The sequence below is a fragment of the Mus musculus genome, chromosome 10, assembly GCF_000001635.26.
Source record: "Mus musculus strain C57BL/6J chromosome 10, GRCm38.p6 C57BL/6J".
In the NCBI taxonomy this organism is placed as follows: Eukaryota; Metazoa; Chordata; class Mammalia; order Rodentia; family Muridae; genus Mus; species Mus musculus.
Window position 1 is genome coordinate 127,071,527 of NC_000076.6, and position 22,065 is coordinate 127,093,591.

Below are 22,065 nucleotides of genomic sequence, written 5' to 3' on the forward strand. Positions count from 1 at the left end.
CTGTGACTGCCAACAGTCTATCCGTGCTGCAGTCAAACTGCATGGGTTTGAACTTTCTGGCTCACCATCTGCACCGGCCAGGTACTTAAATCCCCTATATCTTCTTCATCTGTCAAAGAGGGAAAGACGGCCATGCAACACACCTAGCAATACTTCTTTAACAAATTCAAGATGGTCATGTGGACTAAATGAGTTAGGATATATAAGATGCTTGAATCAGTACCCAGTAGCTAGCAACGCTCAGTTATTACTGTTTAGTCCATTTTTAAAGATTTATTTATTATTATAATTAAGTACACTGTAGCTGTCTTCAGACACACCAGAAGAGAGTGTCAGATCTCATTACGGGTGGTTGTGAGCCACCATGTGGTTGCTGGGATTTGAACTCAGGACCTTCGGAAGAGCAGTCAGTGCTCTTAACTGCTGAGCCATCTCTCCAGCCCCTGTTTAGTCCATTTTTGTGGAGTCCAGTAAATCCAAGCATAACCCCTTTATCTCCAAATTAAAAAAAAAAAGTTCAAAGTTATCCTTCCTAAATCACCCTCAAGAAGATACTCTTGAGTCAGCTCCAAGATTAAGAGCACTTGGCTTCAGTTTCCAGCACCCAAATAGTGGCTCATAACCCGCCATAGCTCCAGATGGAGGCACCAGGCACACATATGGCACAACATATACATCTAGGCAATACACTCACATTAAATACATTTTTTTAAAGATTTATTCATTTATTTATTATATGTAAGTACACTGTAGCTGTCCTCAGACACTCCAGAAGAGGGAGTCAGATCTCGTTATGGATGATTGTGAGCCACCATGTGGTTGCTGGGATTTGAACTCCTGACCTTCGGAAGAGCAGTCGGGTGCTCTTACCCACTGAGCCATCTCACCAGCCCAATACATTTTTTAATTTTAATTTAATCTTATGTTTATGAGTCCCCTATCTGCATATACATCTGCATGCCAGAAGAGGGCATCAGATCTCAGTATAGATGGTTGTGAGCCACGTATGGTTGTCAGGAATTGAACTCAGAACCTCTAGAAGAGCAGCCAGTGCTCTTAACCACTGAGCCATCTCTCCAGCCCAAAATATTTTTTTTGTTGTTGTTTGTTTTGGTTTGGTTTTTGGTTTTTTTTTTGTTTTTTTGTTTTTTTTTTGTTTTGTTTTTGGCTTTTTGACAGGGTTTCTCTGTATAGCCCTGGCCGTCCTGGAACTCACTCTGTAGACCAGGCTGGCCTCAAACTCAGAAATACGCCTGCATCTGCCTCCCAAGTGCTGGGATTAAAGGCAACAAAACTAAAATTTAAATTAACTAAATACTGACCAGGCAGCAGTGCCACAAGCCTTCAGTCCCAGCACTCTAGAGGCAGAGGCAGTGTGATTTTTGAGGCCAGCTTGGTCTACAGAGTGAGTTTCAGGACAGCCAGGGCTGCACAAAGAAACCTTGTCTTCAAAAATAAAAATAAAATAAATAAAAAATAAAAGTAAATACTTCTAAAATAGTTTTCTAAAGGAGATATGCATAAGACAATAATTGGGTATCTCCAGACAGGTTTGGATGAAACCCAATACTGAGGAGATGGCTCAGTGGTTAAAGTGCCTGTTGTGTGTCTTGAGGACCAGAGATTAGATCCTAGAGTGTACAGAAGAGTCAAGTAGAGGGCTGGTGAGATGGCTCAGTGGGTAAGAGCACCCGACTGCTCTTCCAAAGGTCAGGAGTTCAAATCCCAGCAACCACATGGTGGCTCATAACCATCTGTAACAAGATCTGACTCCCTCTTCCGGAGTGTCTGAAGACAGCTAGAGTGTACTTACATATAATAAATAAATAAATAAATAAATAAATCTATCTATCTATCTTAAAAAAAAAAAGAAATATTAAAAAAAAAGAGTCAAGTAGAGGGAATGAAGAGATGGCTCAGTGGTTAAGAGCACTGTCTGCTCTGCAAGAGGTCCTGAGTTCTATCCCCAGCAACCACATGGTGGCTCACAACCATCTGTAATGGGATCTGATGCCTTCTTCTGCAGGCAGAACACTGTATACATAACAAATAAATCTTAAAGAAAAAAAAAAATAGAGCCAAGTAAGTGTGGCTGCTGCCTGTAACCCTCTAGCACTGAGAGTGGAGACAGGGGTCTTCACTGCAAGTTGGCTAGCTAGTTTAGCCTGTTAGCCTGTTAGCAAGCTCTGGGCTTGCTGAGAGACTCTGCCTCAATAAACAAATTGGAGAGCAGTCACCTCTGGGCTAACCCACACAAAGGCACACGTGTACATGTACTCCCATGCACACATCCTGTGAACGGTAGTTTTAGCTGTCTTGTCACAGTTTAGAATCATTTGGGAAGAGGGTCTCCGTTGGATTGGGCTATGGGCCTGTCTTCATTAATTAATATGGGAAGAAGCAGTCCACTGTGAGTGTCCCCACTCCCTAGGCAGGAAGTCACGAACTGTATAAGAGCATATATGTATATATACATTCAGCTCCCTCTGCTCTTGATTAAGAATTGTAAGCTGAAACAAACTCTTTTTGACTAAGTTGCTTTTTGACAGAGTATTGTATCACAGTAAGAGAAATGAAACCAGAACACATGGGATCACACATGCCTCTGAACACCATACACACATACACATGCCAAGAATAATACTTACTGGGCCAAACTACCCATTACCCATGACTCCAAACTTGCGTTATCTCTGTTTTCTCCACCAATTGCTCATTCTTCTTCTATTTCAGGTCACAAATGGAGGGCAGAGCAATGGTACTGAGTTATGAGTTGGCAAGTACCTCACTATGTGTGTCTCAAATTACAAGTATAATTAGATTTTTGTTCACCTTTGACTGGCCTTTCTGAACAATAATTTCCACTTCTTCATATTAGTGATAAATGATCCCACCCTTTGGGCTTGTTGTGAATATATATGAAAGTATGCTGTAAATGATTACATGTTATACGTGCTAATTACTGTGCTAGAAACTGAACTTGGAGCATAGAGTTTTGTCAGGTTATAGGTTTTTTTCTCCCCTATAACCCACTCACCCCATAACTACTTGGATCTTTTATGGTTATAGTGAGTAGCTGACTAAGGGAAGCCTTTAGAAATGTGTAGAGAGACAGGTAACTCAGCCTTATCTTTAATGGCTGAGATATTTCTCCAGCACATGTAGGCCTCTGTGGTGACAGACCAAGTAATTGTATATGGATTTCTGTGGTTTTCTTTTTAAAAGATTTATTTATTTATTTATTTATTTATTTATTATATGTAAGTATACTATAGCTGTCTTCAGACACTTTTTCTTCTCTCTCTGGCCCCACTCACTCTGGCCCAAAGATTTACTTACACCGTCGCTGTCTTCAGACACCCCAGAAGAGGGCATCAGATCTCATTACGGGTGATTGTGAACCACCATGTGGTTGCTGTGATTTGAACTCAGGACCTTTAGAAGAGCAGACAGTGCTCTTAACCACCGAGCCATCTCTCCAGCCTTGATTTCTGTGTTTCTCTAAGATAAATTTGCAAATCACCAAGAGTATGGATCCTACCTGAAATTCTACTGGCCACATTCTCCCAGAATCCACGGCCATCTTAATTTGCTACCTCCCACTGAGGCAGTGGGACTGCTTATTAAGGTTGCTCCATTCACCTGACTGAGCAATCATAACCGGGGCTGGCTGTCGGAGCTGAAGGGCCAACGCTAGAGGGGGCAGGAGGTGTAAGAGGTAGTGCAGTGTGGGTTGTGGGTTTGAAGCTCACCAGTCAGGAAGTGAGGCCGACAGACGGAAGGGCGGGCAGGGTCGAGGAGTTCTGGGGCACAGCAGAAGGGGCCTTCTGAAGTTTGGGGGTTGCAGGGTCATGGGCTTCAGAAGCAGAGGTGGTTGGTAGTCTGGCAAGGCAAGTCTGCGCAACATGCATGCCCAGAGGCAGTTGGCTATAGCCACAGTAAGAGCAGAAGTCAGGCGACATGAGGTGGCCAAGCAAGCTCTGAGCCGACTCAGGAAGCTGGCAGAGAGAGTGAGTGACCCCGAACTCCAAGCTGGCATCCAGGCCTCACTGGACAGCGTACGAGGTAAGAGATGCATCAGTCCCTAACTTGGCTGCTTTGGGGACCAGTACAGGGCATGGAAATGCTTAGCCGTGCGTGTCTTAACAGAGTTTCTGGCTGTTCAGGCATTGACTTCCTCGTTCCTGAGATGGAGCTGGGAATTGGGAAGAAGACATTAGGGGAGATGGGAAAAGACATGGGGGGGTATTATTATTCCTTTTCCCAAAGCCCAACTCTGAACAGAGTACGGGTCACTGTGGGACTGACCTTCTTGGCAGCAGAGAGTGGACACACACTGGGGAGACAGACCCGATAGATGGAGTCCCTGTCTGAGGAGTCTAGAACAGGAAGCTGTCGGGACAGAAGGTTCTGGGACTCGGTAACGTGTTCATTCCCAGGACCCACTAAAGATCAGTGACCTCTTGTTCTCCAGCTGTAGAGAAGCACACACACACACACACACATACACACACACACACACACACGGGGGGGGGGGGGGATACACCACAAAGGATGTCAGGTTCCCAGACACACTAACCCTTAAGACTCCACACTTTATACAGCCGCAGTGCAGCAAGGACCCCAGGACTTGCCTCAGTCCCCTCTCCTTCTGTCTCCCCTTCTTGTCTTCCCCTTGGGTTCCTTCCGTTCTACCTCCTTAGTGCCATTAGAGTAACTGATGACAACACTGGGAGGAAGTGCTGTCATGGCAACAGCATCCGCCACATCCTCCTGCCCACTGTAGCCTTGGATCCTGTGCTGGGGCCCTGGCAAGTCTGTTCTCCATCCATGAGGCCCAGCACTGAGGAACTGGGGGGCTGTTACACTCCATCCATTTCTGGATTCCCAAGAAGCTGGCTTTCTTGCTTGTGAATTATGTCAGGGAGAAACAAGCCCGTCCTCCATCAGACCCTGATCATTCCAGTTATCAGACCTCTCTGCTCCCAGCTACTTCTTTGGGAAGGGAGTGTCAAAACAAACAAACAAACACCTTCTGACACCAGGGCACAATTTGGAGGCAGGCATGATTGATTTAGGGTTTTAGTGGGATAGCTTCCACGCCTCTGTCTTCTCATTACCCTTCTGAAGTTAGCGTCTCTTTCAGCTCCAGAACACAAGCCTCTGACAGGAAATATACTTGCATCTTCCCGGATAGCCACAGTGATGAGAAAGGAAGTCCTAGGGAGGCTAGTCCACAGGACTGCCTAGTGGGGGAAACTCTAGATTTCACCTTTGTCTGGAACAGCATGGGGTTGGGACCAGGCAAAGGAATTCTCTTAGTCCTGGGGGGGGGGGGGCGGGGAGCTAGTGTGATGGGGCACCCCAGTGTCCCTAGCACCATAATCTCACAACCTTGGTTCTAGAGCAGCCTCGATTACAGAGCAAGTCCTAGACTCAGCTATCCAAAAGAAGAGAAAGAAAGGAAGGAAGAAAGAAAGTAGGGTAAGGAGAGAGTGGAGGCTGATAGACGTTTCTCTGTATCTTTGTGTGTGGTGTGTGTTGCTGGGGATAAAACCTAGGGCCCCCAGGCCTCCTATCGTGATAGGCAAGGGCTCTACCAGTCCGACACTATGGGTTTTTTTTGGGGGGGGGTTGTTGTTGTTGTTGTTTTTGTTTTGAGTCTGAATTTGGGTCCTGCTCTCTATCTCGGGCTCCCCTTGGACTCTCTGTGTAGCTCAGGCTGTCCTCAAACTTTGAGTCATCCTCCTGCCTCAGCTTCCTCAAAAGAGTGCACCACCTGGCAAAGCTGTGCTCTTCCTAAGTAATTTGTTCTCTTCTGAGACAGAATTCTTTTCACACTAAATATGAAGGCGAACTGAGACCACTCCACCCCCAAATACTAAAAAGCTAACAATTCTCATTTATGAAATTGTCTCCTTCATGGAAAAATTAGGGTGGGTCTCCTGCCCTGAGGATGTTTGATGGGCAATCCCTAAAAAAAAAAAAAAAAAAAAAAAAAAAACCATTGACCTCAAAGATGGGATCTGGGAGAGAGTGGGAATGAGTCTCTGTAGAACAAAAGGACTCCTGGCATCCCGGTTCAGCCCCCAACCCTTACCCCCTACCAGGCCGAAGAACACGGTGCTGGCTCCTGCCTCCAAGAGCCGCCCACGGCAGCACTTATTATAGTCTGGGCTGCGTCAAGAGGGTGGGACGCCAAATCAAAGTACCGCGGAGACTCTCCAGATCCCGGGCAGGGGTCTCCAAGGCTTCAGGGAGATCTTCCTTCCTTCCAGCATCTCTCCTCCCTCCATGGGGTCTCAGTCTCTCTTCTGCAAGGGCTTAACTGTTCATATTTCTCTGCCCCTCTGGAGGACAAAGCCTTGAACTCTAAAGCCCCCAAAGGGGTGGGGACACAGCACAAATGGTGTCCATTCGCTCTGCCTCCCCCCACCCCCATCACACACACACACACACACACCTGCTGTAAGAACCGGGCTACATAGACCTCAGGACACTGAATGGAAACACCTAAAAGGCTGGCTCCCGCTGGCTCAGCTGAGGGGGTTCCTTGTGTCCAGGGAGCAAAATCCGCCCCCCCCCCCGCAGGTGGGTATCCAGGTGTGAGAGTAAGGCCTTCACTAACCAGCATCCCCTGATTGGTCTCCCACCCATCCTACACACTGATCCCTCCTCTCCGCTTATCCCTGCTGCTGCTTCGGAGGCACTCTTGGAGCTACGGTTGCTATGGAGACTAGATGCATTTTGGAATAGGGGGGGTGTCAGTCGGTAGATGTATTTCTTCCACCTTGAGCTGGGCCTTTGACTCATGCTGCTGATTGGGCTCAGAAGCCCTCAAGCTTCTCCCCTCCAGAGGCAAACCCCCTCCCCCTCCCTACCCTTCTAAGTTCCTTGTTTGTCCCCATCCCTGGGGACACTTTCCAAGTTCACTTTGGGACAATGAGTTCAAGGCGCAGTGCAAGTACTCAGTATAGGGTGGGAGCGGGGTGGGAGAGGGAGCTGGGTGATGAGAAGGGAGACTCACCCAGGTACCCTGCGAGGGGAAGGGGAAAGGCCCTGGGAAGGGATAGCCCATTTCAGCTTCCCCAGAATTGACGGGGACAAAGAGTTCTCTCTGTTCCTGTACCTGTCCAGCCAATAGTTCAGTTTTTTTTACCTTTGTCCCTAAATGTCACAGTCCACATTCGTGTCCCCTAATCATGGTGTGAGAAATGAGGGGGCTAGGTAGTTGGTGGAGGTGACTCCAAGTACCAGGAAATCCAGTCCAGGTTTTGGGAGGGAAATCCAGTCCTGGATTTTGTACCGCCCTAGCAGACAGCGGTGTTGGGGGGGGGGGGGAGGAGAGATGGGGTGGGGGGGCCCGCGGGCCGCCTCCTCCTCAATGTGAGGGGAGCGCCCGGACACAACGCGCATCCGGACCGAGCCGATCCCGGGCGAACCCCCCCCCCTACTCTTCTCCAGGATCCACGCCCCTCCCCTCCCAGACCCCAGACCCGTGGGTTCCTATCTCCTCCCGTTCCCTCTTTCCTCCCTCACCGCCTCCAATAGCTCCATCCCTAGCATCCTCCCCGTGCTCCTGCGAATCCCCCGCACAGACAGCCCCACTAGTCTCTACCCTCAAGACCCCCCTTTCCCACTGCATCTGCGGCCTCTGCCCATTGAGTCCGCATTCCCGCCCCTGCCTTCCCCTCACCCAAGCTTCTCCCCCAGGCCCCTGTCCCCCTTTCTACCCTCTTTCCCTTCATCCCCATTTGCCCCCACTACTGTCCTCTCCACCCTCCTCCGCCCATCTCAACGCCCCCACCCAGACCGGGGTGCACGATCCGGCGCGCCTCCCTGGAGCAGCACCAAGGTCCCGGGGCTCCAAGGGGGTGGGGGCGCAGGGCGGGGAGCATGGGGAGGGGGCGCCCCATGTGATGGGAGGGGGGCGCAAGAGGAGGCGGCGGAGGCGGCGGCGACAGCGGAGCCGGGCCGGGGGCTCAGAGGGGTCCGGGGGCTGGGGGCAGCGAGCAGGGCGGCCCCATGGCCGGGCCCCCCTGAGGCATACCCGGGGAGTCCCCTCCCCTCCCCAGCTCGGGGGTCTCCGGGCCCCATGAGCCGGGGCGCGGGCGCGCTTCAGCGCCGGACAACGACCTACCTCATCTCGCTGACCCTGGTCAAGCTCGAGTCGGTACCTCCGCCGCCGCCTTCTCCATCTGCAGCCGCAGCCGGCGCCCCCGGGGCCAGAGGCTCCGAGCCCCGAGATCCTGGCAGCCCCCGAGGCTCGGAGGAACCCGGCAAGAAGCGGCACGAGCGTCTCTTCCACCGGCAGGATGCGCTGTGGATCAGTACCAGCAGCGCAGGCACCGGGGGTGCGGAGCCCCCCGCGCTGTCCCCGGCTCCGGCCAGTCCGGCTCGCCCGGTCTCCCCGGCTCCGGGCCGCCGACTGTCCCTATGGGCCGCCCCTCCGGGACCCCCGCTCTCCGGGGGGCTGAGCCCGGACTCCAAGCCGGGAGGCGCCCCCTCTTCCTCCCGGCGCCCTCTACTCAGCAGCCCGAGCTGGGGGGGTCCGGAACCTGAAGGCCGGACGGGTGGCGGAGTCCCGGGCTCGTCCTCCCCGCATCCTGGCACCGGTAGCCGAAGGCTCAAGGTGGCGCCTCCTCCACCTGCTCCCAAGCCTTTCAAGACCGTGACCACTAGTGGAGCCAAAGCCGGCGGGGGCAAGGGCGCAGGCAGCCGCCTGTCATGGCCCGAAAGCGAGGGCAAACCCAGGGTCAAGGGGTCAAAGAGCACCGCCGGGACTGGAGCTTCTGCCGCTGCGGCCGGCGGGGGAGGGAGCGCTGCAGTCACGACCTCTGGTGGGGTCGGGGCTGGGGCTGGAACCAGAGGGAAGTTGTCCCCTCGGAAAGGCAAGAGTAAGACCTTGGACAATAGTGACTTACACCCAGGACCCAGTGCCGGCTCTCCTCCGCTCACCGTGCCAGCAATCCCAGTTCCAGCCACTTCTGTCACTGCCACCTCCACGCAGCCCCTCGGGCCTGCACCCCCTATCACTCTGGAGCCACCAGCTCCAGGGCTGAAAAGGGGCCGGGAGGGCGGCCGAGCGTCCACTCGTGACCGCAAGATGCTCAAGTTTATCAGCGGTATCTTCACCAAGAGCACAGGAGGGCCTCCTGGTCCAGGGCCCCTTCCCGGACCCCAAGGCTTGTCTTCCAGCAGCGGGTCCAGGGAGCTGCTGGGAGCAGAACTACGCACCTCCCCTAGTGAGTAGGGAGGGTCAGGGCCTGAGACACCTGATTGCTTACTTGGGATGAGGGGACACTGTGTAAGAATGAGGGGTGCCTTGCTCTTGGGTGGATGGAGGAGGCAGGCTCCTCTACCAAAGGATGGGGCCAAGGATAGGAAGAGGTCCTGAAGCCAGGAGACTGAGATGGGTGTTTTCCGAGCGAGTCTGTGCTTTCCTGGAGATGATGGCCTTGTTGATGCCAACTGTAGGAAATCCTCCCACAGAAGCCTCAGGCCCCAATCCCAGCTCTGGTTGGATTCTGCAAACAAGGCGATAGGAGCTTTGCTTGTGTTGGAGGGACGTTGGAGGTGCAGGGATTGTGGAAGCCTCAGTTTCCCCTGAGTAACAGGCACAGGTGGTGTGGCAGTGACCTTGCTGGCAGCTCCTCGCCAGAGACAGGTCTCCTGGGTTGACAGCGGGCTGGTTGCTTTTCCACGCACTGAAGGTGGATTGGGCGGTTCTTGAGCGAGCGTGGGCTGGAACGTGCAGATTTAAATGTGAACTGAGAGGGGGCAGATAGGAAGCCTGGCTTCCCGCACTACCCACCCCCGCCCCACAGCGGCGCCGAAACCCGCCCGGGGCTGACCCCGGTGTGAGGCAGGGGGCAGAACTGCTGCTAAGACAATTCTTATCCCGGGAGACTTGGGAGGCCATACAAAGAGGTCGCCTTATTTATTTAATTTTCCTCCCGTGGGGTGCCTTTATTATTATTTTCTAACTGGTAGAGACAGGCGCGTTGGGAGAGGGGGTGCGACCGACGACTCGGTTCCGCTCACATTCCCCGGAGGGGAGGCGGGTCTGGAAGCGGGGGCGGCCCCGGGGGGTTTGGCTTCTGAGCGGGTGGGAGCAGATGGCTCCGGATCCCCGAGTTCCCGCCGCAGCTGCGGCGCCCCGGGAACGTCCGGCCAGTGTCAGGCGCGGGGGCTGGACCCGGCGGGTGCAAGGAGAATCTTTTCTCCCCAGGCCTGTGGTTTCTCTCTCTGCTTGAGAATGGCGCTTTACCCCCATCGTTCTTTCGGAGGCCATGGAGGTCTAGGCAGAGGAAAACCTAAGTTTTGTCTCCCTTGGGCAATGGACAGGGGTTAGAACTACTTGTACCACTGACCTTGAAAAAGGGCAGGAAAGCCCTCACCTATCTTGTGTGAAACGGAGATGTAAGAAGACCCATTCCATTCTAGGACCCAGGCCTTCCCTCTTGGATCTGCTCCAAGAATGTTGCGGGGGGGGGAGAGTGAGGGGGGACTCTATTCTCTGTAGTGTAGGGAAACCATTGCTAGTAAAGTCTTAGTCGGGTCTGGGGCAAGGACCCACGTTTGGGGATGTGTTTAAGGGAGATGCCAACTGAAGTATTTTTGTCTTGCTAGCTCTGTTGCTAAGCAACCACTGAGTGGTGGCAACAGCTGTGGGGAGAGCGGCTGGGATGGGAGGACTGGGGACCACTCAGACCTGAGCCACTGCAGGCAGGGTCCTCACTCAGGGTTAGGTGAGCCCCTCAGTAAAGAGAGTGGCAGGGGACAGGAGTCCTCCTAGCCCAGACTCTCCCTTCTTACTGTAGCTTTCCCTTTCCAGAGGCTGTGGTTAATAGCCAGGAATGGACTTTGAGCCGATCAATTCCCGAACTGCGCCTGGTAGGTAGCCCAGTCTCTTGGCTTGCATGCAGGGAAGGCTTACATCTCCCAGGAACTCTTAATTCTCTTGCTTTGCTTCGCCTTGTTCCTCTCCATGAAACCAAGAACTCTTTGAGTTTAGCATCAGAGCAGTATTGAGGGATCTGCTCCATACATATTCACAGCTTCTCTAAGTCACTTTCAGTTTGTCCCAGCTTCTCATTTCTAGCTTAAAAAACAAAACAAACAAACAAACAAAACCTCTTGGTGTTCTGTTGCCAAGAACTGGGCAAATGCAGTTAACGCCTAGACCTAAGCCTTGCTGCACAAACATGTTTAATGTGTGATTAAGCAACACACACAGCAAACTAGGCATTGCTCAGTTTGTGGTCTGCTTCAGCTGTGGAACCATTTCTTACCATGGCATGCCCTACCCTTCTCAGTTGACTGGAAGCTCTGAAGGTCCTTTGATGGCTTGACACTGCCCAGTCCCTGGTCATGAACAGACCCAGCATCTTACCCTTTGGTAACTCCTACTGTCTCTGTGCCACGTCTCTCCTCTAGGGTGTGCTGGGTGATGTCAGGAGTGGGAAGTCGTCCCTCATCCATAGATTCCTCACGGGTTCATACCAGGTGCTGGAGAAGATTGAGAGTAAGTCTTCAGGAGCCACAGTAAGCTAAGGCTGGGAGCTAGTGCCTGGGCAGGTACCATGATGGCACTCAAGGCCCAAGCAAGAGCTAAAGTTAAGGGGCTGTGAGGAGGTCTGGTGAGCTGCCCTCTGACCCATTAAACTTCTTCTGGGCAGGTGAGCAGTACAAGAAGGAGATGCTAGTGGATGGGCAGACCCATCTGGTGCTGATCCGGGAGGAAGCAGGGGCACCCGATGCCAAGGTGAGGCAGTGGCGACAGCAGGCTGCCTAGGGTCGGTATTCAGAAGCACTCATTCCCTGGCTTGCTAGGAGATCCTGAATGGTACCCAGAGGGAGTGGGCCTGTGTGACCCCTGATTGCTTTCTCGTCCCCTGCAAGTTCTCAGGCTGGGCAGATGCTGTGATCTTCGTCTTCAGCCTGGAGGATGAGAGCAGCTTCCAGGCTGTGAGCCGTCTCCATGGGCAGCTGAGCTCCCTCCGGGGGGAGGGGCGAGGAGGTCTGGCCCTGGCTCTGGTTGGGACCCAAGGTAAGGAGAGGACGTGGAAGCCCTGCTTGTAGAGGAGGGTGAAGGGTAGATAAGTACTGCCCACCATGATTGATAATTTGGAAAGTGTCTGGCTGCCTATTTAGATTCCAGCATCCCTCTAGAGGGAGCCTGATGCCCAAATAAGGAAGTAATGAACAAACAAACTCCCCAAGGTCTGAGCAGAGAAGGGAGGACAGCCTGAGAGGGCAGGACAGCTGTAATGGCCATCTCTGTCCCCCTCTGGAAATGTTACCTACCCCTGTGTTCACATTGCCATTTCTGACACCACTACCATGGAACACACAGAAAATGTCAAGTCCTGGTGTGGATAGAAAGTCTTTCCCTTCAGCTGGGTCAGGCTGACACTGTTTAAAAGAAATTTCTCTGCAAACAAGGGACTATGGAGGAAACCAGGTAAGCAGAAGACTGAGTTCTCCTAGCAGGAGCTCAGAAGCACTTAGGCTGTCACTAGCCAGCTCTGCCCGGCTGGCAGGATGCTCCGTGTGGCCGCACATGCCACTGCAGGCACAGACCTCCACCTGTCTCTTGTCTCCTGGTTTCTGACTGGAGAAGGAACAGCCCACCTGTTACCTATAGGCGTTCACCTCTCATTGTTCTCCCTCCGGTTCAGGATGGATGTTTATCACCTGTGAGTCTCAGCTATCATCAGGACATTCCAACTCAACCTCTGGAGTTTTGCCTGGAAACACACACATACACACAGAGACATACACATACACATAAACAAACACACACACACACACACACATACCACACATAGGGGGGAGCAGACACACATACACACAAACAGAAACACACACACATACCTCACACATAGGTGGGGACAGACAGACATACACACACACACACACCACACATAGGGGGGAGCAGACACACATACACACAAACAGAAACACACACACATACCTCACACATAGGTGAGGACAGACAGACATACAAGTACACACACACACAAAAGGACAGAAAGACACACTCACATGGGGGGGACAGACAGACATACACATACACACAAATAGAAAGACACATGCACACACATACACACATACCACACACATGGGGGGAGACAGACAGATAGACAGACACATACACACAAACAGAAAGACACATGCACATACACATCACACACATGGGGGTGGAAGACAGGCAGACAGACATACACATACACACGAACAAAAAGACACACACACACCACACATGTGGCGGCCAGACAGCCATATACACATATATACAAACAGAAACACACACACACATACACAGAGAGAGACAGACAGACAGACAGATAGACCCACAAACAGACAGACAGGCATACACAGAGAGACAGAAACCAACCTAACTTGGGCTTGGCCCAGAACTCACAAAAGGGTATGGACACTAACAGTCCACTTGAGGACAGATCGTCTCCCACACTCTAGCTTTGGGAGGTCTAGCCTGGGCTCCACACAGGTGTCAGAGGGAATCATGAACAGAGAAGGAAGAGTACCTTGCCAGCCCTGCCCCTTTCCTGTCCTCCCAGACAGGATCAGTGCATCATCTCCTCGAGTGGTGGGTGATGCTCGAGCCAGGGCTCTGTGCACGGACATGAAGCGCTGTAGCTACTACGAGACCTGCGCAACCTATGGGCTCAATGTGGACCGGGTCTTCCAGGAGGGTGAGCAAGCATGGGAGTCTCAGCGTGTGATGGGCAAATCGAGAGAGCCTGTGATATCCTGGAGACCCAGTATCCAGTTCTGTGTTTCCCAGTGACAGGAAATTGGCCTCTGGGAGGGAGGAGGGGTCTGGGGACCTATAGAGAGCTGTATTAATTTACAGATGCTTTCTGGGCTGGAGAATCAGTCTAGGCATAGATAGGCTCTGGTGACGAGGAAGTCGGGGCGATTTTACGGCCGGGGTACTTCTCAGAGGTGGCTGTGGGGACCTGTCCAGTGATTCCTCCAATTCCCTGTCCCTTCAGTGGCCCAGAAGGTGGTGACCTTGCGCAAACAACAACAACTCCTGGCTGCTTGCAAATCCCTGCCTAGCTCGCCAAGCCATTCAGCTGCATCTACTCCTGTAGCTGGGCAGGTGAGCTGGGGTGTCTGGAACTGATACCAAATTCAGAAGTGAAGAAGTGGGTGGGATTAGAAAGTAATGTTGAGGGCTGGGTAAGAGCACACTGACTGCTCTTCCGAAGGTCCTGAGTTCAAATCCCAGCCATCACACGGTGGCTCACAACCACCGGTAATGAGATCTGACTCCCTCTTCTGGTGAATCTGAAGACAGCATCGGTGTGGTTAATAGTAAATAAATCTTTGGGCAGGGACTGAGCGAGTGGAGTTGAACAGAGCGAGTGAGGCTGACCAGAGAGAGCAGAGGTCCTAAAATTCAGTTCCCAACAACCACATGAAGGCTCACAACCATCTGTACAAATACAGTGTACTCACATACATAAAAGAAATAATCTTTAAAAAAGAAAAAAGGAGGGCTGGTGAGATGGCTCAGTAGGTAAGAGCACCCGACTGCTCTTCCGAAGGTCCGGAGTTCAAATCCCAGCAACCACATGGTGGCTCACAACCATCTGTAACAAGATCTGACGCCCTCTTCTGGAGTGTCTGAAAACAGCTACAGTGTACTTACATATAATAAATAAATAAATCTTTAAAAAAGAAGAAATCTTTAAAAAAAAAAAAAAGAAAAAGGGAATAAAAAAAAAAAAAAGAAAGTAACATTGAGGTCTGGCAGAGGTGGCACACGCCTTTAATTCCAGCACTTAGGAGGCAGAGGCAGGCAGGTCTCTGAGTTCAAGGCCAACAGAGTAAGCTCCAGGACAGCCAGGGCTACATAGAGAAACACTGTCTTGAAAAACTAAAGCCAAGAAAGAAAGTAGCATTGAACTGAAAAATCAGCCAGGCTTGAGGTGCCAATTACAAAGTCTCTAAGCAAGTAGGCTTCCCTCCTCAGGCTTCCTCAGGCTTTCCGCACTGTCCCATGGCGTGATACTCAGGAGGTCAAACTTTACAAAACTTAAAGCAGTGTGGCAGTGCTGGGGGAAATTTGTGTTGCTGATGCCACACAATGAGTAATGATGTAATGGTGACGGTAGGGAATGATGTCAGCATGATGAGTAATGATGTAATGGTGATGGTAGGAAATGATGTCAGCATGATGAGTAATGATGTAATGGTGATGGTAGGGAATGATGTCAGCATGATGAGTAATGATGTAATGGTGATGGTAGGGAATGATGTCAGCAGGAATGAGTAATGATGTAATGGTCATGGTAAGCAATGATGTCAACTTAGGTTGGTGGGCACCGATGTTAGCTTAGTTGACTCCTCCATGTACCTCCAGGCTAGTAACGGGGGCCACACTAGCGACTACTCTTCTTCCCTCCCATCCTCACCCAACGTTGGACACCGGGAGCTCCGAGCTGAGGCAGCTGCGGTGGCTGGGTTGAGTACCCCAGGGTCCTTACACAGAGCAGCCAAGCGGCGGACCAGCCTTTTTGCGGTATTGACCATGCTAACCCCTTTTCCTTCTGTCCCATTGCCTTCCTGTCATCCTCAGCCTCCAGACCTCTCTGTTGGGCTCCTCCTCTTCACTACCCTGCCATCTTATGTGCTCCCCATCCTCTGGCTAATTCCAGTTATCATTCCAGAACCGTCGGGGCAGCGATGCTGAGAAGCGGAGCTTAGACAGCCGGGGAGAGACAACAGGGAGTGGGCGAGCCATCCCCATCAAACAGGTAAAAGGTTCGGGAGCTGAAGAAAGGCTCAAAGGTTCTTAACTGGCTTTTCCCTAACACATCTTCTGTTCTGTTCTCCAGAGCTTCCTGCTAAAACGAAGTGGCAATTCCTTGAACAAAGAATGGAAGAAGAAATATGTGACCTTGTCCAGCAATGGCTTTCTACTCTACCACCCCAGCATTAATGTGAGTAGCGGAGACAGTCACACTGGGAAACCCTGATGTATGCTCAGTTCTTTATATGTCTCTGACGAGTCCTCAGTTCTAGGAGACTTTAATCCAGGCCTCTTAGGGTCATGAAGCAAGTTTAGAGCCCACAACCTGTCTATGCTGGGGAGGCAGATTCACTGCCCCCAATGTAGTCTGGTGGGACAGTACTAAGGGTGAGCCTGTCGCTGTCTGGCCATTCAGAGAGTGTTTCCAGACCAAGTCTGACAGGACTACTTCCTACACATTCTTCCCAACCCAGTCAGCTCACAAGCCTCCTCTCTATCCCATAATATTACCTAATATTCAGTACGCCAAAAGACCAGAGACCCACACCTCAGCCCTGTACCTCCACAGGACTACATCCACAGTACACATGGCAAAGAGATGGACTTGTTACGAACAACGGTCAAAGTCCCAGGCAAGCGGCCCCCAAGGGCTATCTCTGCTTTCGGCCCCTCAGCCAGCATCAACGGGTTGGTCAAGGATATGAGCACCGTCCAGATGGGTGAAGGCCCTGGTAAGTGGGGTCCATGACAAGGGGGCAGGGAAGGAGGCAGGGACAGAAGAGAGCAGTGGGGAGATGGAGGAGCTGGTGCTCCACCTGCTGTGTGGGGTGGGGGCTGATAGAGGGTAGGGAGACTGGTTCACTGACAGCTCCATTCCATCTCGTTCCCACAGAAGCCTCTACTCCCATGCCAAGCCCCAGCCCTAGCCCCAGTTCCCTGCAGCTTCCAACAGACCAGACATCCAAGCACCTCTTGAAGCCAGACCGGAATTTGGCCCGTGCCCTTAGCACCGGTCAGTGTGATCTCCCTTCATCTACTGGCTTCCAGATCCAAATGGGATGTGTGTGTGTGTGTGTGTGTGTGTGTGTGTGTGTGTGTGTGTGATGTAAGATGGAGGTTTAGCGAGGGACCACAGGAATGTCGGGTGAGTGGCACCAAGCTCATATGCAGTGAGTCTGCCTGCCTGAGCTCAGGTTCCTGGTTTGACTTGACATGTGGGCAAGGTATTCCACCTGTTCCCACTTCAGCTTCCATCCTACAGGAAGTGTTTCCAAGGCAGTGCTTCTTAACCTGTGGGTCGCAACCTCTATCTCCAAAGATATTTACATTACGACTCATGACACTAGCAATATTACAGTTATGAAGTAGCAACAAAAGTAATTTTATGGCTGAGTGGTCACCATAGCATGAGGAACTGTATTAAAGGGTTACAGCATTAGGAAGGTTGAGAAACCTGCTCGAAGTGTTAGTTTACAGATGGAGGACTTTGGCCAGCACATAGTCAGCCATCAGTGTTTGAAATATATATATATATATATATATACACACACACACACACACACACACACACACACATACACACATATATAAACAGGAAGTAACACTGATAAATGTTCCTTGCAACAATGTATCCGGTCAAGATTATTATCCATATTTTAGTAGTGAAAAACCGAGGCTCAGATTAACTTGCTCAGGGTTGGAGGCTAGTGAGCAGCATGCTTGATCACTGAGTACAGATCTAATTTCGAAGTGCTCAGTCACCTGCCCGCCTTTTTGGGAATGATCCAGGGAGGCCTCTTAGATAGAGACAGCTGGGGAGGGATACCCTAAAATGCCAGTTAGTTCAGGGCAGGATACAAACTATAGGGGAGTCTATGGAAGGGCAACTGAGGCACCATGTCCCCCTTCCTAAGACTGTACCCCATCTGGAGATCTGAGTCCCCTGAGTCGGGAACCCCCACCTTCGCCCATGGTGAAGAAGCAGAGGAGGAAGAAACTGTCCACGCCTTCTAAGACTGAAGGCTCGGCTGTGCAAGCTGAAGGTGAGGCTGTGGTGGGTAGTTCCACTACCACTCTGGCCCCCCTCCTCCCCTGTACCCGAACCCCTGACCTAGCTCCTGCAGAGCAGGATAAGTCCTGAGCTGGGTGCTTGACTCTCATTACCTCTGCACATAACTGTGTGGAAAGATGGATGGACAGCAACCAGCTCTTGTCCGTCCAGTCCCCAGCCCTGTTCTTTTCCTGACCTCTAGTCCCTGCCCGTGTCTACACTTCTGACCCCATCCTCTGCACCCACATCTAGTTCTGCAGCCCCTGAACTCAGTGTCCCTACTGACTCCCCCAATCCCTACTCTCATTCTCACCTATGAATGGCAGGTTCCTCCAAGAGCCCTTCATCACTGATCCCTAAGCCCCTCCCCCAACCGCTATCCCTGTTCTGCTGACTTCTAAGTCCCAGGGTCCCGATCCCAGCCTCTTGCCCCCTTTCCTACTGTCCACACAAATTCTGACACCCCTTTCCCCACTGAGAGCACGTTTCTCTCTGGTCACAGTCCCTGCCCCCCTGCCCTGTCCTCCTCCGGGTGCTTGGACCCAGGTTCCAGACCTGCCTATTCTCACGGCTCTTGGCTTCCGCTCCACTCTGCTCCGGGGCCACTGACTTCAGTTCTGCTTTCTCTCCCCATCTGTCTGTCCTGCTTTGTCTCTGGCACTCTCTGTCACTGTCTGTCTGTCTCTCTCTCCATCTGCCTCCTTCTCTTCTTGGTCTCTCTCTCTTTCTGTTTGCTCTTCATTCTGTCTCTATCTTCTTCGCTTCGGGAAACCAGCCAAGCGCAAAATGTGGAAACTAAAATCCTTTGGTAGTTTAAGAAATATTTATAAAGCAGGTAACAAGTGGGAGCCGGGAGGGGTGCTCAGCTGGGGTGCAGAGGGGTGGGGGGCCCTGCCTCTCCCTGCATGTGCTCGGGCTTCCTGCTATTTCCCACCCTCTGCTCCCCCTTCCTTCTACTGTCCCCCTCCTAAGGGCTCCAAGGACATCAGGGAGGAAGGGTTTGGGGGAAGGCCTCCTGCTTGAACTCTGCCCCTCATGACCTCTCCATCCACCCACTCAGAGGAAAACTTTGAGTTCCTGATCGTGTCCAGCACTGGTCAGACGTGGCACTTTGAGGCAGCCAGCTTTGAGGAGCGGGATGCTTGGGTTCAGGCCATTGAGAGTCAGATCCTGGCCAGTCTGCAGTGCTGTGAGAGCAGCAAGGTCAAGGTAACCGATTTGATGCTATGGATGGAGGCTAGCAGGAGAGGCTGGGGGGAGGGTCAGAGGTACGCTGTGCCAGAGCTAACTTCAACTCCTCTGCAGCTGCGCACTGACAGCCAAAGCGAAGCTGTGGCCATCCAGGCGATCCGCAACGCAAAGGGAAACTCGACCTGTGTGGACTGTGGAGCTCCCAGTAAGTGCAAGGGCACCGCTGAGGGAATTGGAGGGTGGGGTCCCAGAGTACGGAGTTAGCTGCAGTTCGTTGAATGGTGGGGTGTTTGTCTTACTGTTGCATCCTGTCTCAGACCCCACGTGGGCCAGTTTGAATCTGGGCGCACTCATCTGCATCGAGTGTTCTGGCATCCACCGGAACCTGGGCACACACCTGTCCCGAGTGCGTTCACTGGATTTGGATGACTGGCCGCGGGAGCTGACCCTGGTGCTGACGGCCATTGGCAACGACACAGCCAACCGCGTGTGGGAGAGCGACACTCGAGGCCGTGCCAAGCCTACACGGGACTCTTCGCGGTAAGGATCGAGGATCAGCGTGAGGGTGTACGATTCCTGGGAGGTCCGGATAAGAGGTCCCTTATAACTCTTTTCCTTGGTCCCTGGTGCTGCAGGGAGGAGCGTGAGTCGTGGATTCGCGCCAAGTATGAGCAGCTGCTGTTCCTGGCGCCTCTGGGCACCACGGAGGAGCCGCTGGGCCGCCAACTGTGGGCCGCTGTGGAGGCCCAGGACGTGGCCGCCGTTCTGCTGCTTCTGGCCCACGCGCGACATGGGCCGCTCGACACCAGCGTGGAGGACCCGCAGCTCCGCTCGCCGCTGCACTTGGCGGCCGAGCTCGCCCACGTTGTCATTACACAGCTGCTGTTGTGGGTACGTGAGCGGAGAGGTAGGGAAAGGGAGCCTGGAGGTGGGCTTGGAGGTGTCGGGTGGGCAACATGTGGGTGGAGGTCCCCTGGATGGTGTGTGGTCACACGACCTTTTCCTCCTGCAGTATGGCGCAGACGTGGCGGCCCGCGATGCGCAAGGCCGCACGGCACTGTTCTATGCCCGCCAGGCTGGCAGCCAGCTGTGTGCAGACATCCTTCTCCAGCACGGCTGCCCGGGAGAGGGCGGCAGCACGGCCACCACGCCCAGCGCGGCCACCACCCCCAGCATTACCGCCACGCCCAGCCCGAGGCGCCGGAGCAGTGCTGCCAGCTTGGGCCGCGTGGACACCACGATCGCGCTGGTATAGTTGCCCAGCAGCGGGAGAGACACCCCCCACCCCCGCGCGGGCCGGGCACGACTACACCGGGTGGACCGTTGGACAGATGCACCCACTCACCTCTCCAGTCCGCACCCCGCCCCACGGGAGCACTTTCTACCCCCACGAGGGCACAGCCCCGCACGCCTCCCAGGAGACACAAACTCACCTCCCTCTCCCCAGTGAGGCATGGAGACCCTAGCTCATCACGCCCCTACTTCACAGCTTTCTTACTTGGATTGCCCTGGGTCTACCTGCTGGGTGTTTGTAGGTGGGCACTCCCTTGCAGCTGTTCCGGGCTCCAAGGTGTTTGGACTTGCTGGCTTGTGCCCCCCCTAGGGGCGGGGAAAAGATCCAATCCTGCCTGCGTTCTACAATCGGGTGGCGGGAGCCGAATCCCAGGCTGGCTCCTGGGGCAACTCCACGCCAGAGGGAGGGGTTAGTACGTGGAAGACTAGCCCTGAGATTTGGGACCAACTTGGGGACCCCACCCCTTCCATGCTAATCTCACTGCCCAGTGAGGGGGGAGGGCAGCGAGGGGCAGGACCCCTGCTGCCCATGGAGGTGGAGGGGTCCCCAACCCTTTCCGTGAAAGGGACCATGAGGAGTGGAAATCAGATATCCCCCCTCTACCTATCTTATGAATGGAAGCTAAAGAGCCAGGGGGAGCCGAGAGCCTGGGTCCTTCCCCTTACGATCATGGGGTAGAGGGAGAAGGATTGGAACAGGAGGTGACTAGAGAGGGGCCTTGTAATTTATTGCTTTGTTCCCCAACATGGGGATGGGGTGGGTAGGGGCGAGGGGAGGGCATATCAGGGTAGGGGAAGCCAGGGGTGGGCAGGGGTGGGGTAGGGTGGGGGTGCTCTCGGGTTGTGTCTGTGACCGTGACTGCGTACCTGTGACTGTGCAGCGCCCGTGGTGATCTGGGGTAGGGGGCACCCCTACAACGGGACCCCTCCCCCATAATCCTTTCTGTCCAGCCCCTCTCTCCCTGGAGCAGCTCCAGGTCCGTTTTTTCTATCCTTTGCTCCCTCCCAGCCAGGGCTGAGAGGGTGTGTAGTGGTTGGGAGGACTTTAAGGTCCTGGCCCCCATCCCCAGAAAGGGAGAGGTGGTGTGGACTTATCTGGCCCAGCCCTGCCACCCTTAGTCAGCCCGGCTTTGGGCTGTCTGTGTCAGTGGTTTCCGGTCTTTTTTTTTTTTTTTTTTTTTTTTTTTCCTGGCTAAAATATTTTGCAAAAGACCAGGTAATTGGGGAGTGGAGTGAAGAGGGGGCAGGGGTTACCCCCCTCACCTCCAAAGCAGGTGGTGTGAATCTTAACAGCAATTAAAGAGCAAGTGATTTTGTCTAGGGGGTGAGATGCTGGTCTGTTATTCGACAGGCAGGTGAGGGTGTGGTCTCCATGTTGGGGATGGGAAAGGATTAAGCAGAAGTTCTGGTTTCTGGGCTGGGGCTAAGACAGCACCCATGGGCACAGAGGTAGTTCCAGCTTTGTACAACAACCCTGGGTTTATGAGGTAGGAGCAACAGTGGGAACCCAAGAGCAGATGTTAGATGCACAATTGATGCTGAGCCTGGGAAGGAGTTGGAGCCTGGTGTTTGGAGAAAGAGACAGGCCTCGGGAGTTGAGGACTGAGAAGGTGGGGTTGTTGGACAAGTGAACCCAGTGGCCTCTTAGTGTTGAGGGGACCCCTGTAAGTGCAGTGACCCTGGGGAAGATGCTTTGGTCACTAGGCAACAGAGCTGATGGAGGTGGGACAGTAGGGACTGA

At 53.0% G+C, this 22,065-nt stretch overlaps 1 protein-coding gene across 7 annotated transcripts; it reads left to right on the forward strand.

Moving 5' to 3' along the window:
- The first annotated feature begins 3,742 nt into the window (after positions 1 to 3,742).
- Positions 3,743 to 21,644, forward strand: Agap2 (ArfGAP with GTPase domain, ankyrin repeat and PH domain 2). Of its 7 annotated transcripts, XM_006513558.4 has the most exons (20): positions 7,400 to 9,245; positions 10,838 to 10,896; positions 11,440 to 11,527; positions 11,682 to 11,767; positions 11,905 to 12,052; positions 13,587 to 13,721; positions 14,025 to 14,134; positions 15,401 to 15,559; positions 15,708 to 15,794; positions 15,876 to 15,980; positions 16,359 to 16,521; positions 16,683 to 16,802; positions 17,704 to 17,832; positions 18,616 to 18,675; positions 18,901 to 19,049; positions 19,146 to 19,236; positions 19,349 to 19,571; positions 19,667 to 19,938; positions 20,044 to 20,764; positions 20,866 to 21,644. In XM_006513558.4, exons 1-19 carry the CDS (start codon positions 8,096 to 8,098, stop codon positions 20,736 to 20,738), a joined length of 4,029 nt encoding a protein of 1,342 aa, XP_006513621.1. In that variant the 5' UTR covers positions 7,400 to 8,095; the 3' UTR covers positions 20,739 to 20,764; positions 20,866 to 21,644. The 7 variants fall into 7 exon arrangements, with proteins under 7 accessions (XP_006513624.1, XP_006513626.1, NP_001028435.1 ...); XM_006513561.4 differs by lacking the exon at positions 7,400 to 9,245 and adding an exon at positions 3,743 to 4,065 and having other exon boundaries at positions 20,044 to 21,644; NM_001033263.5 differs by having other exon boundaries at positions 7,381 to 9,245; positions 19,667 to 19,922; positions 20,044 to 21,644.
- Positions 21,645 to 22,065: the final 421 nt, after the last annotated feature.

Bases quoted from the DNA above. Each gene is read 5' to 3' on its own strand.
- Agap2 (XM_006513558.4), top strand. From the start codon at position 8,096: ATGAGCCGGGGCGCGGGCGCGCTTCAGCGCCGGACAACGACCTACCTC. The intron at 19,572-19,666 runs GTAAGGATCGAG...CTGGTGCTGCAG, and splicing joins CCTACACGGGACTCTTCGCG to GGAGGAGCGTGAGTCGTGGA. The intron at 19,939-20,043 runs GTAGGGAAAGGG...TTCCTCCTGCAG, and splicing joins GTGGGTACGTGAGCGGAGAG to TATGGCGCAGACGTGGCGGC.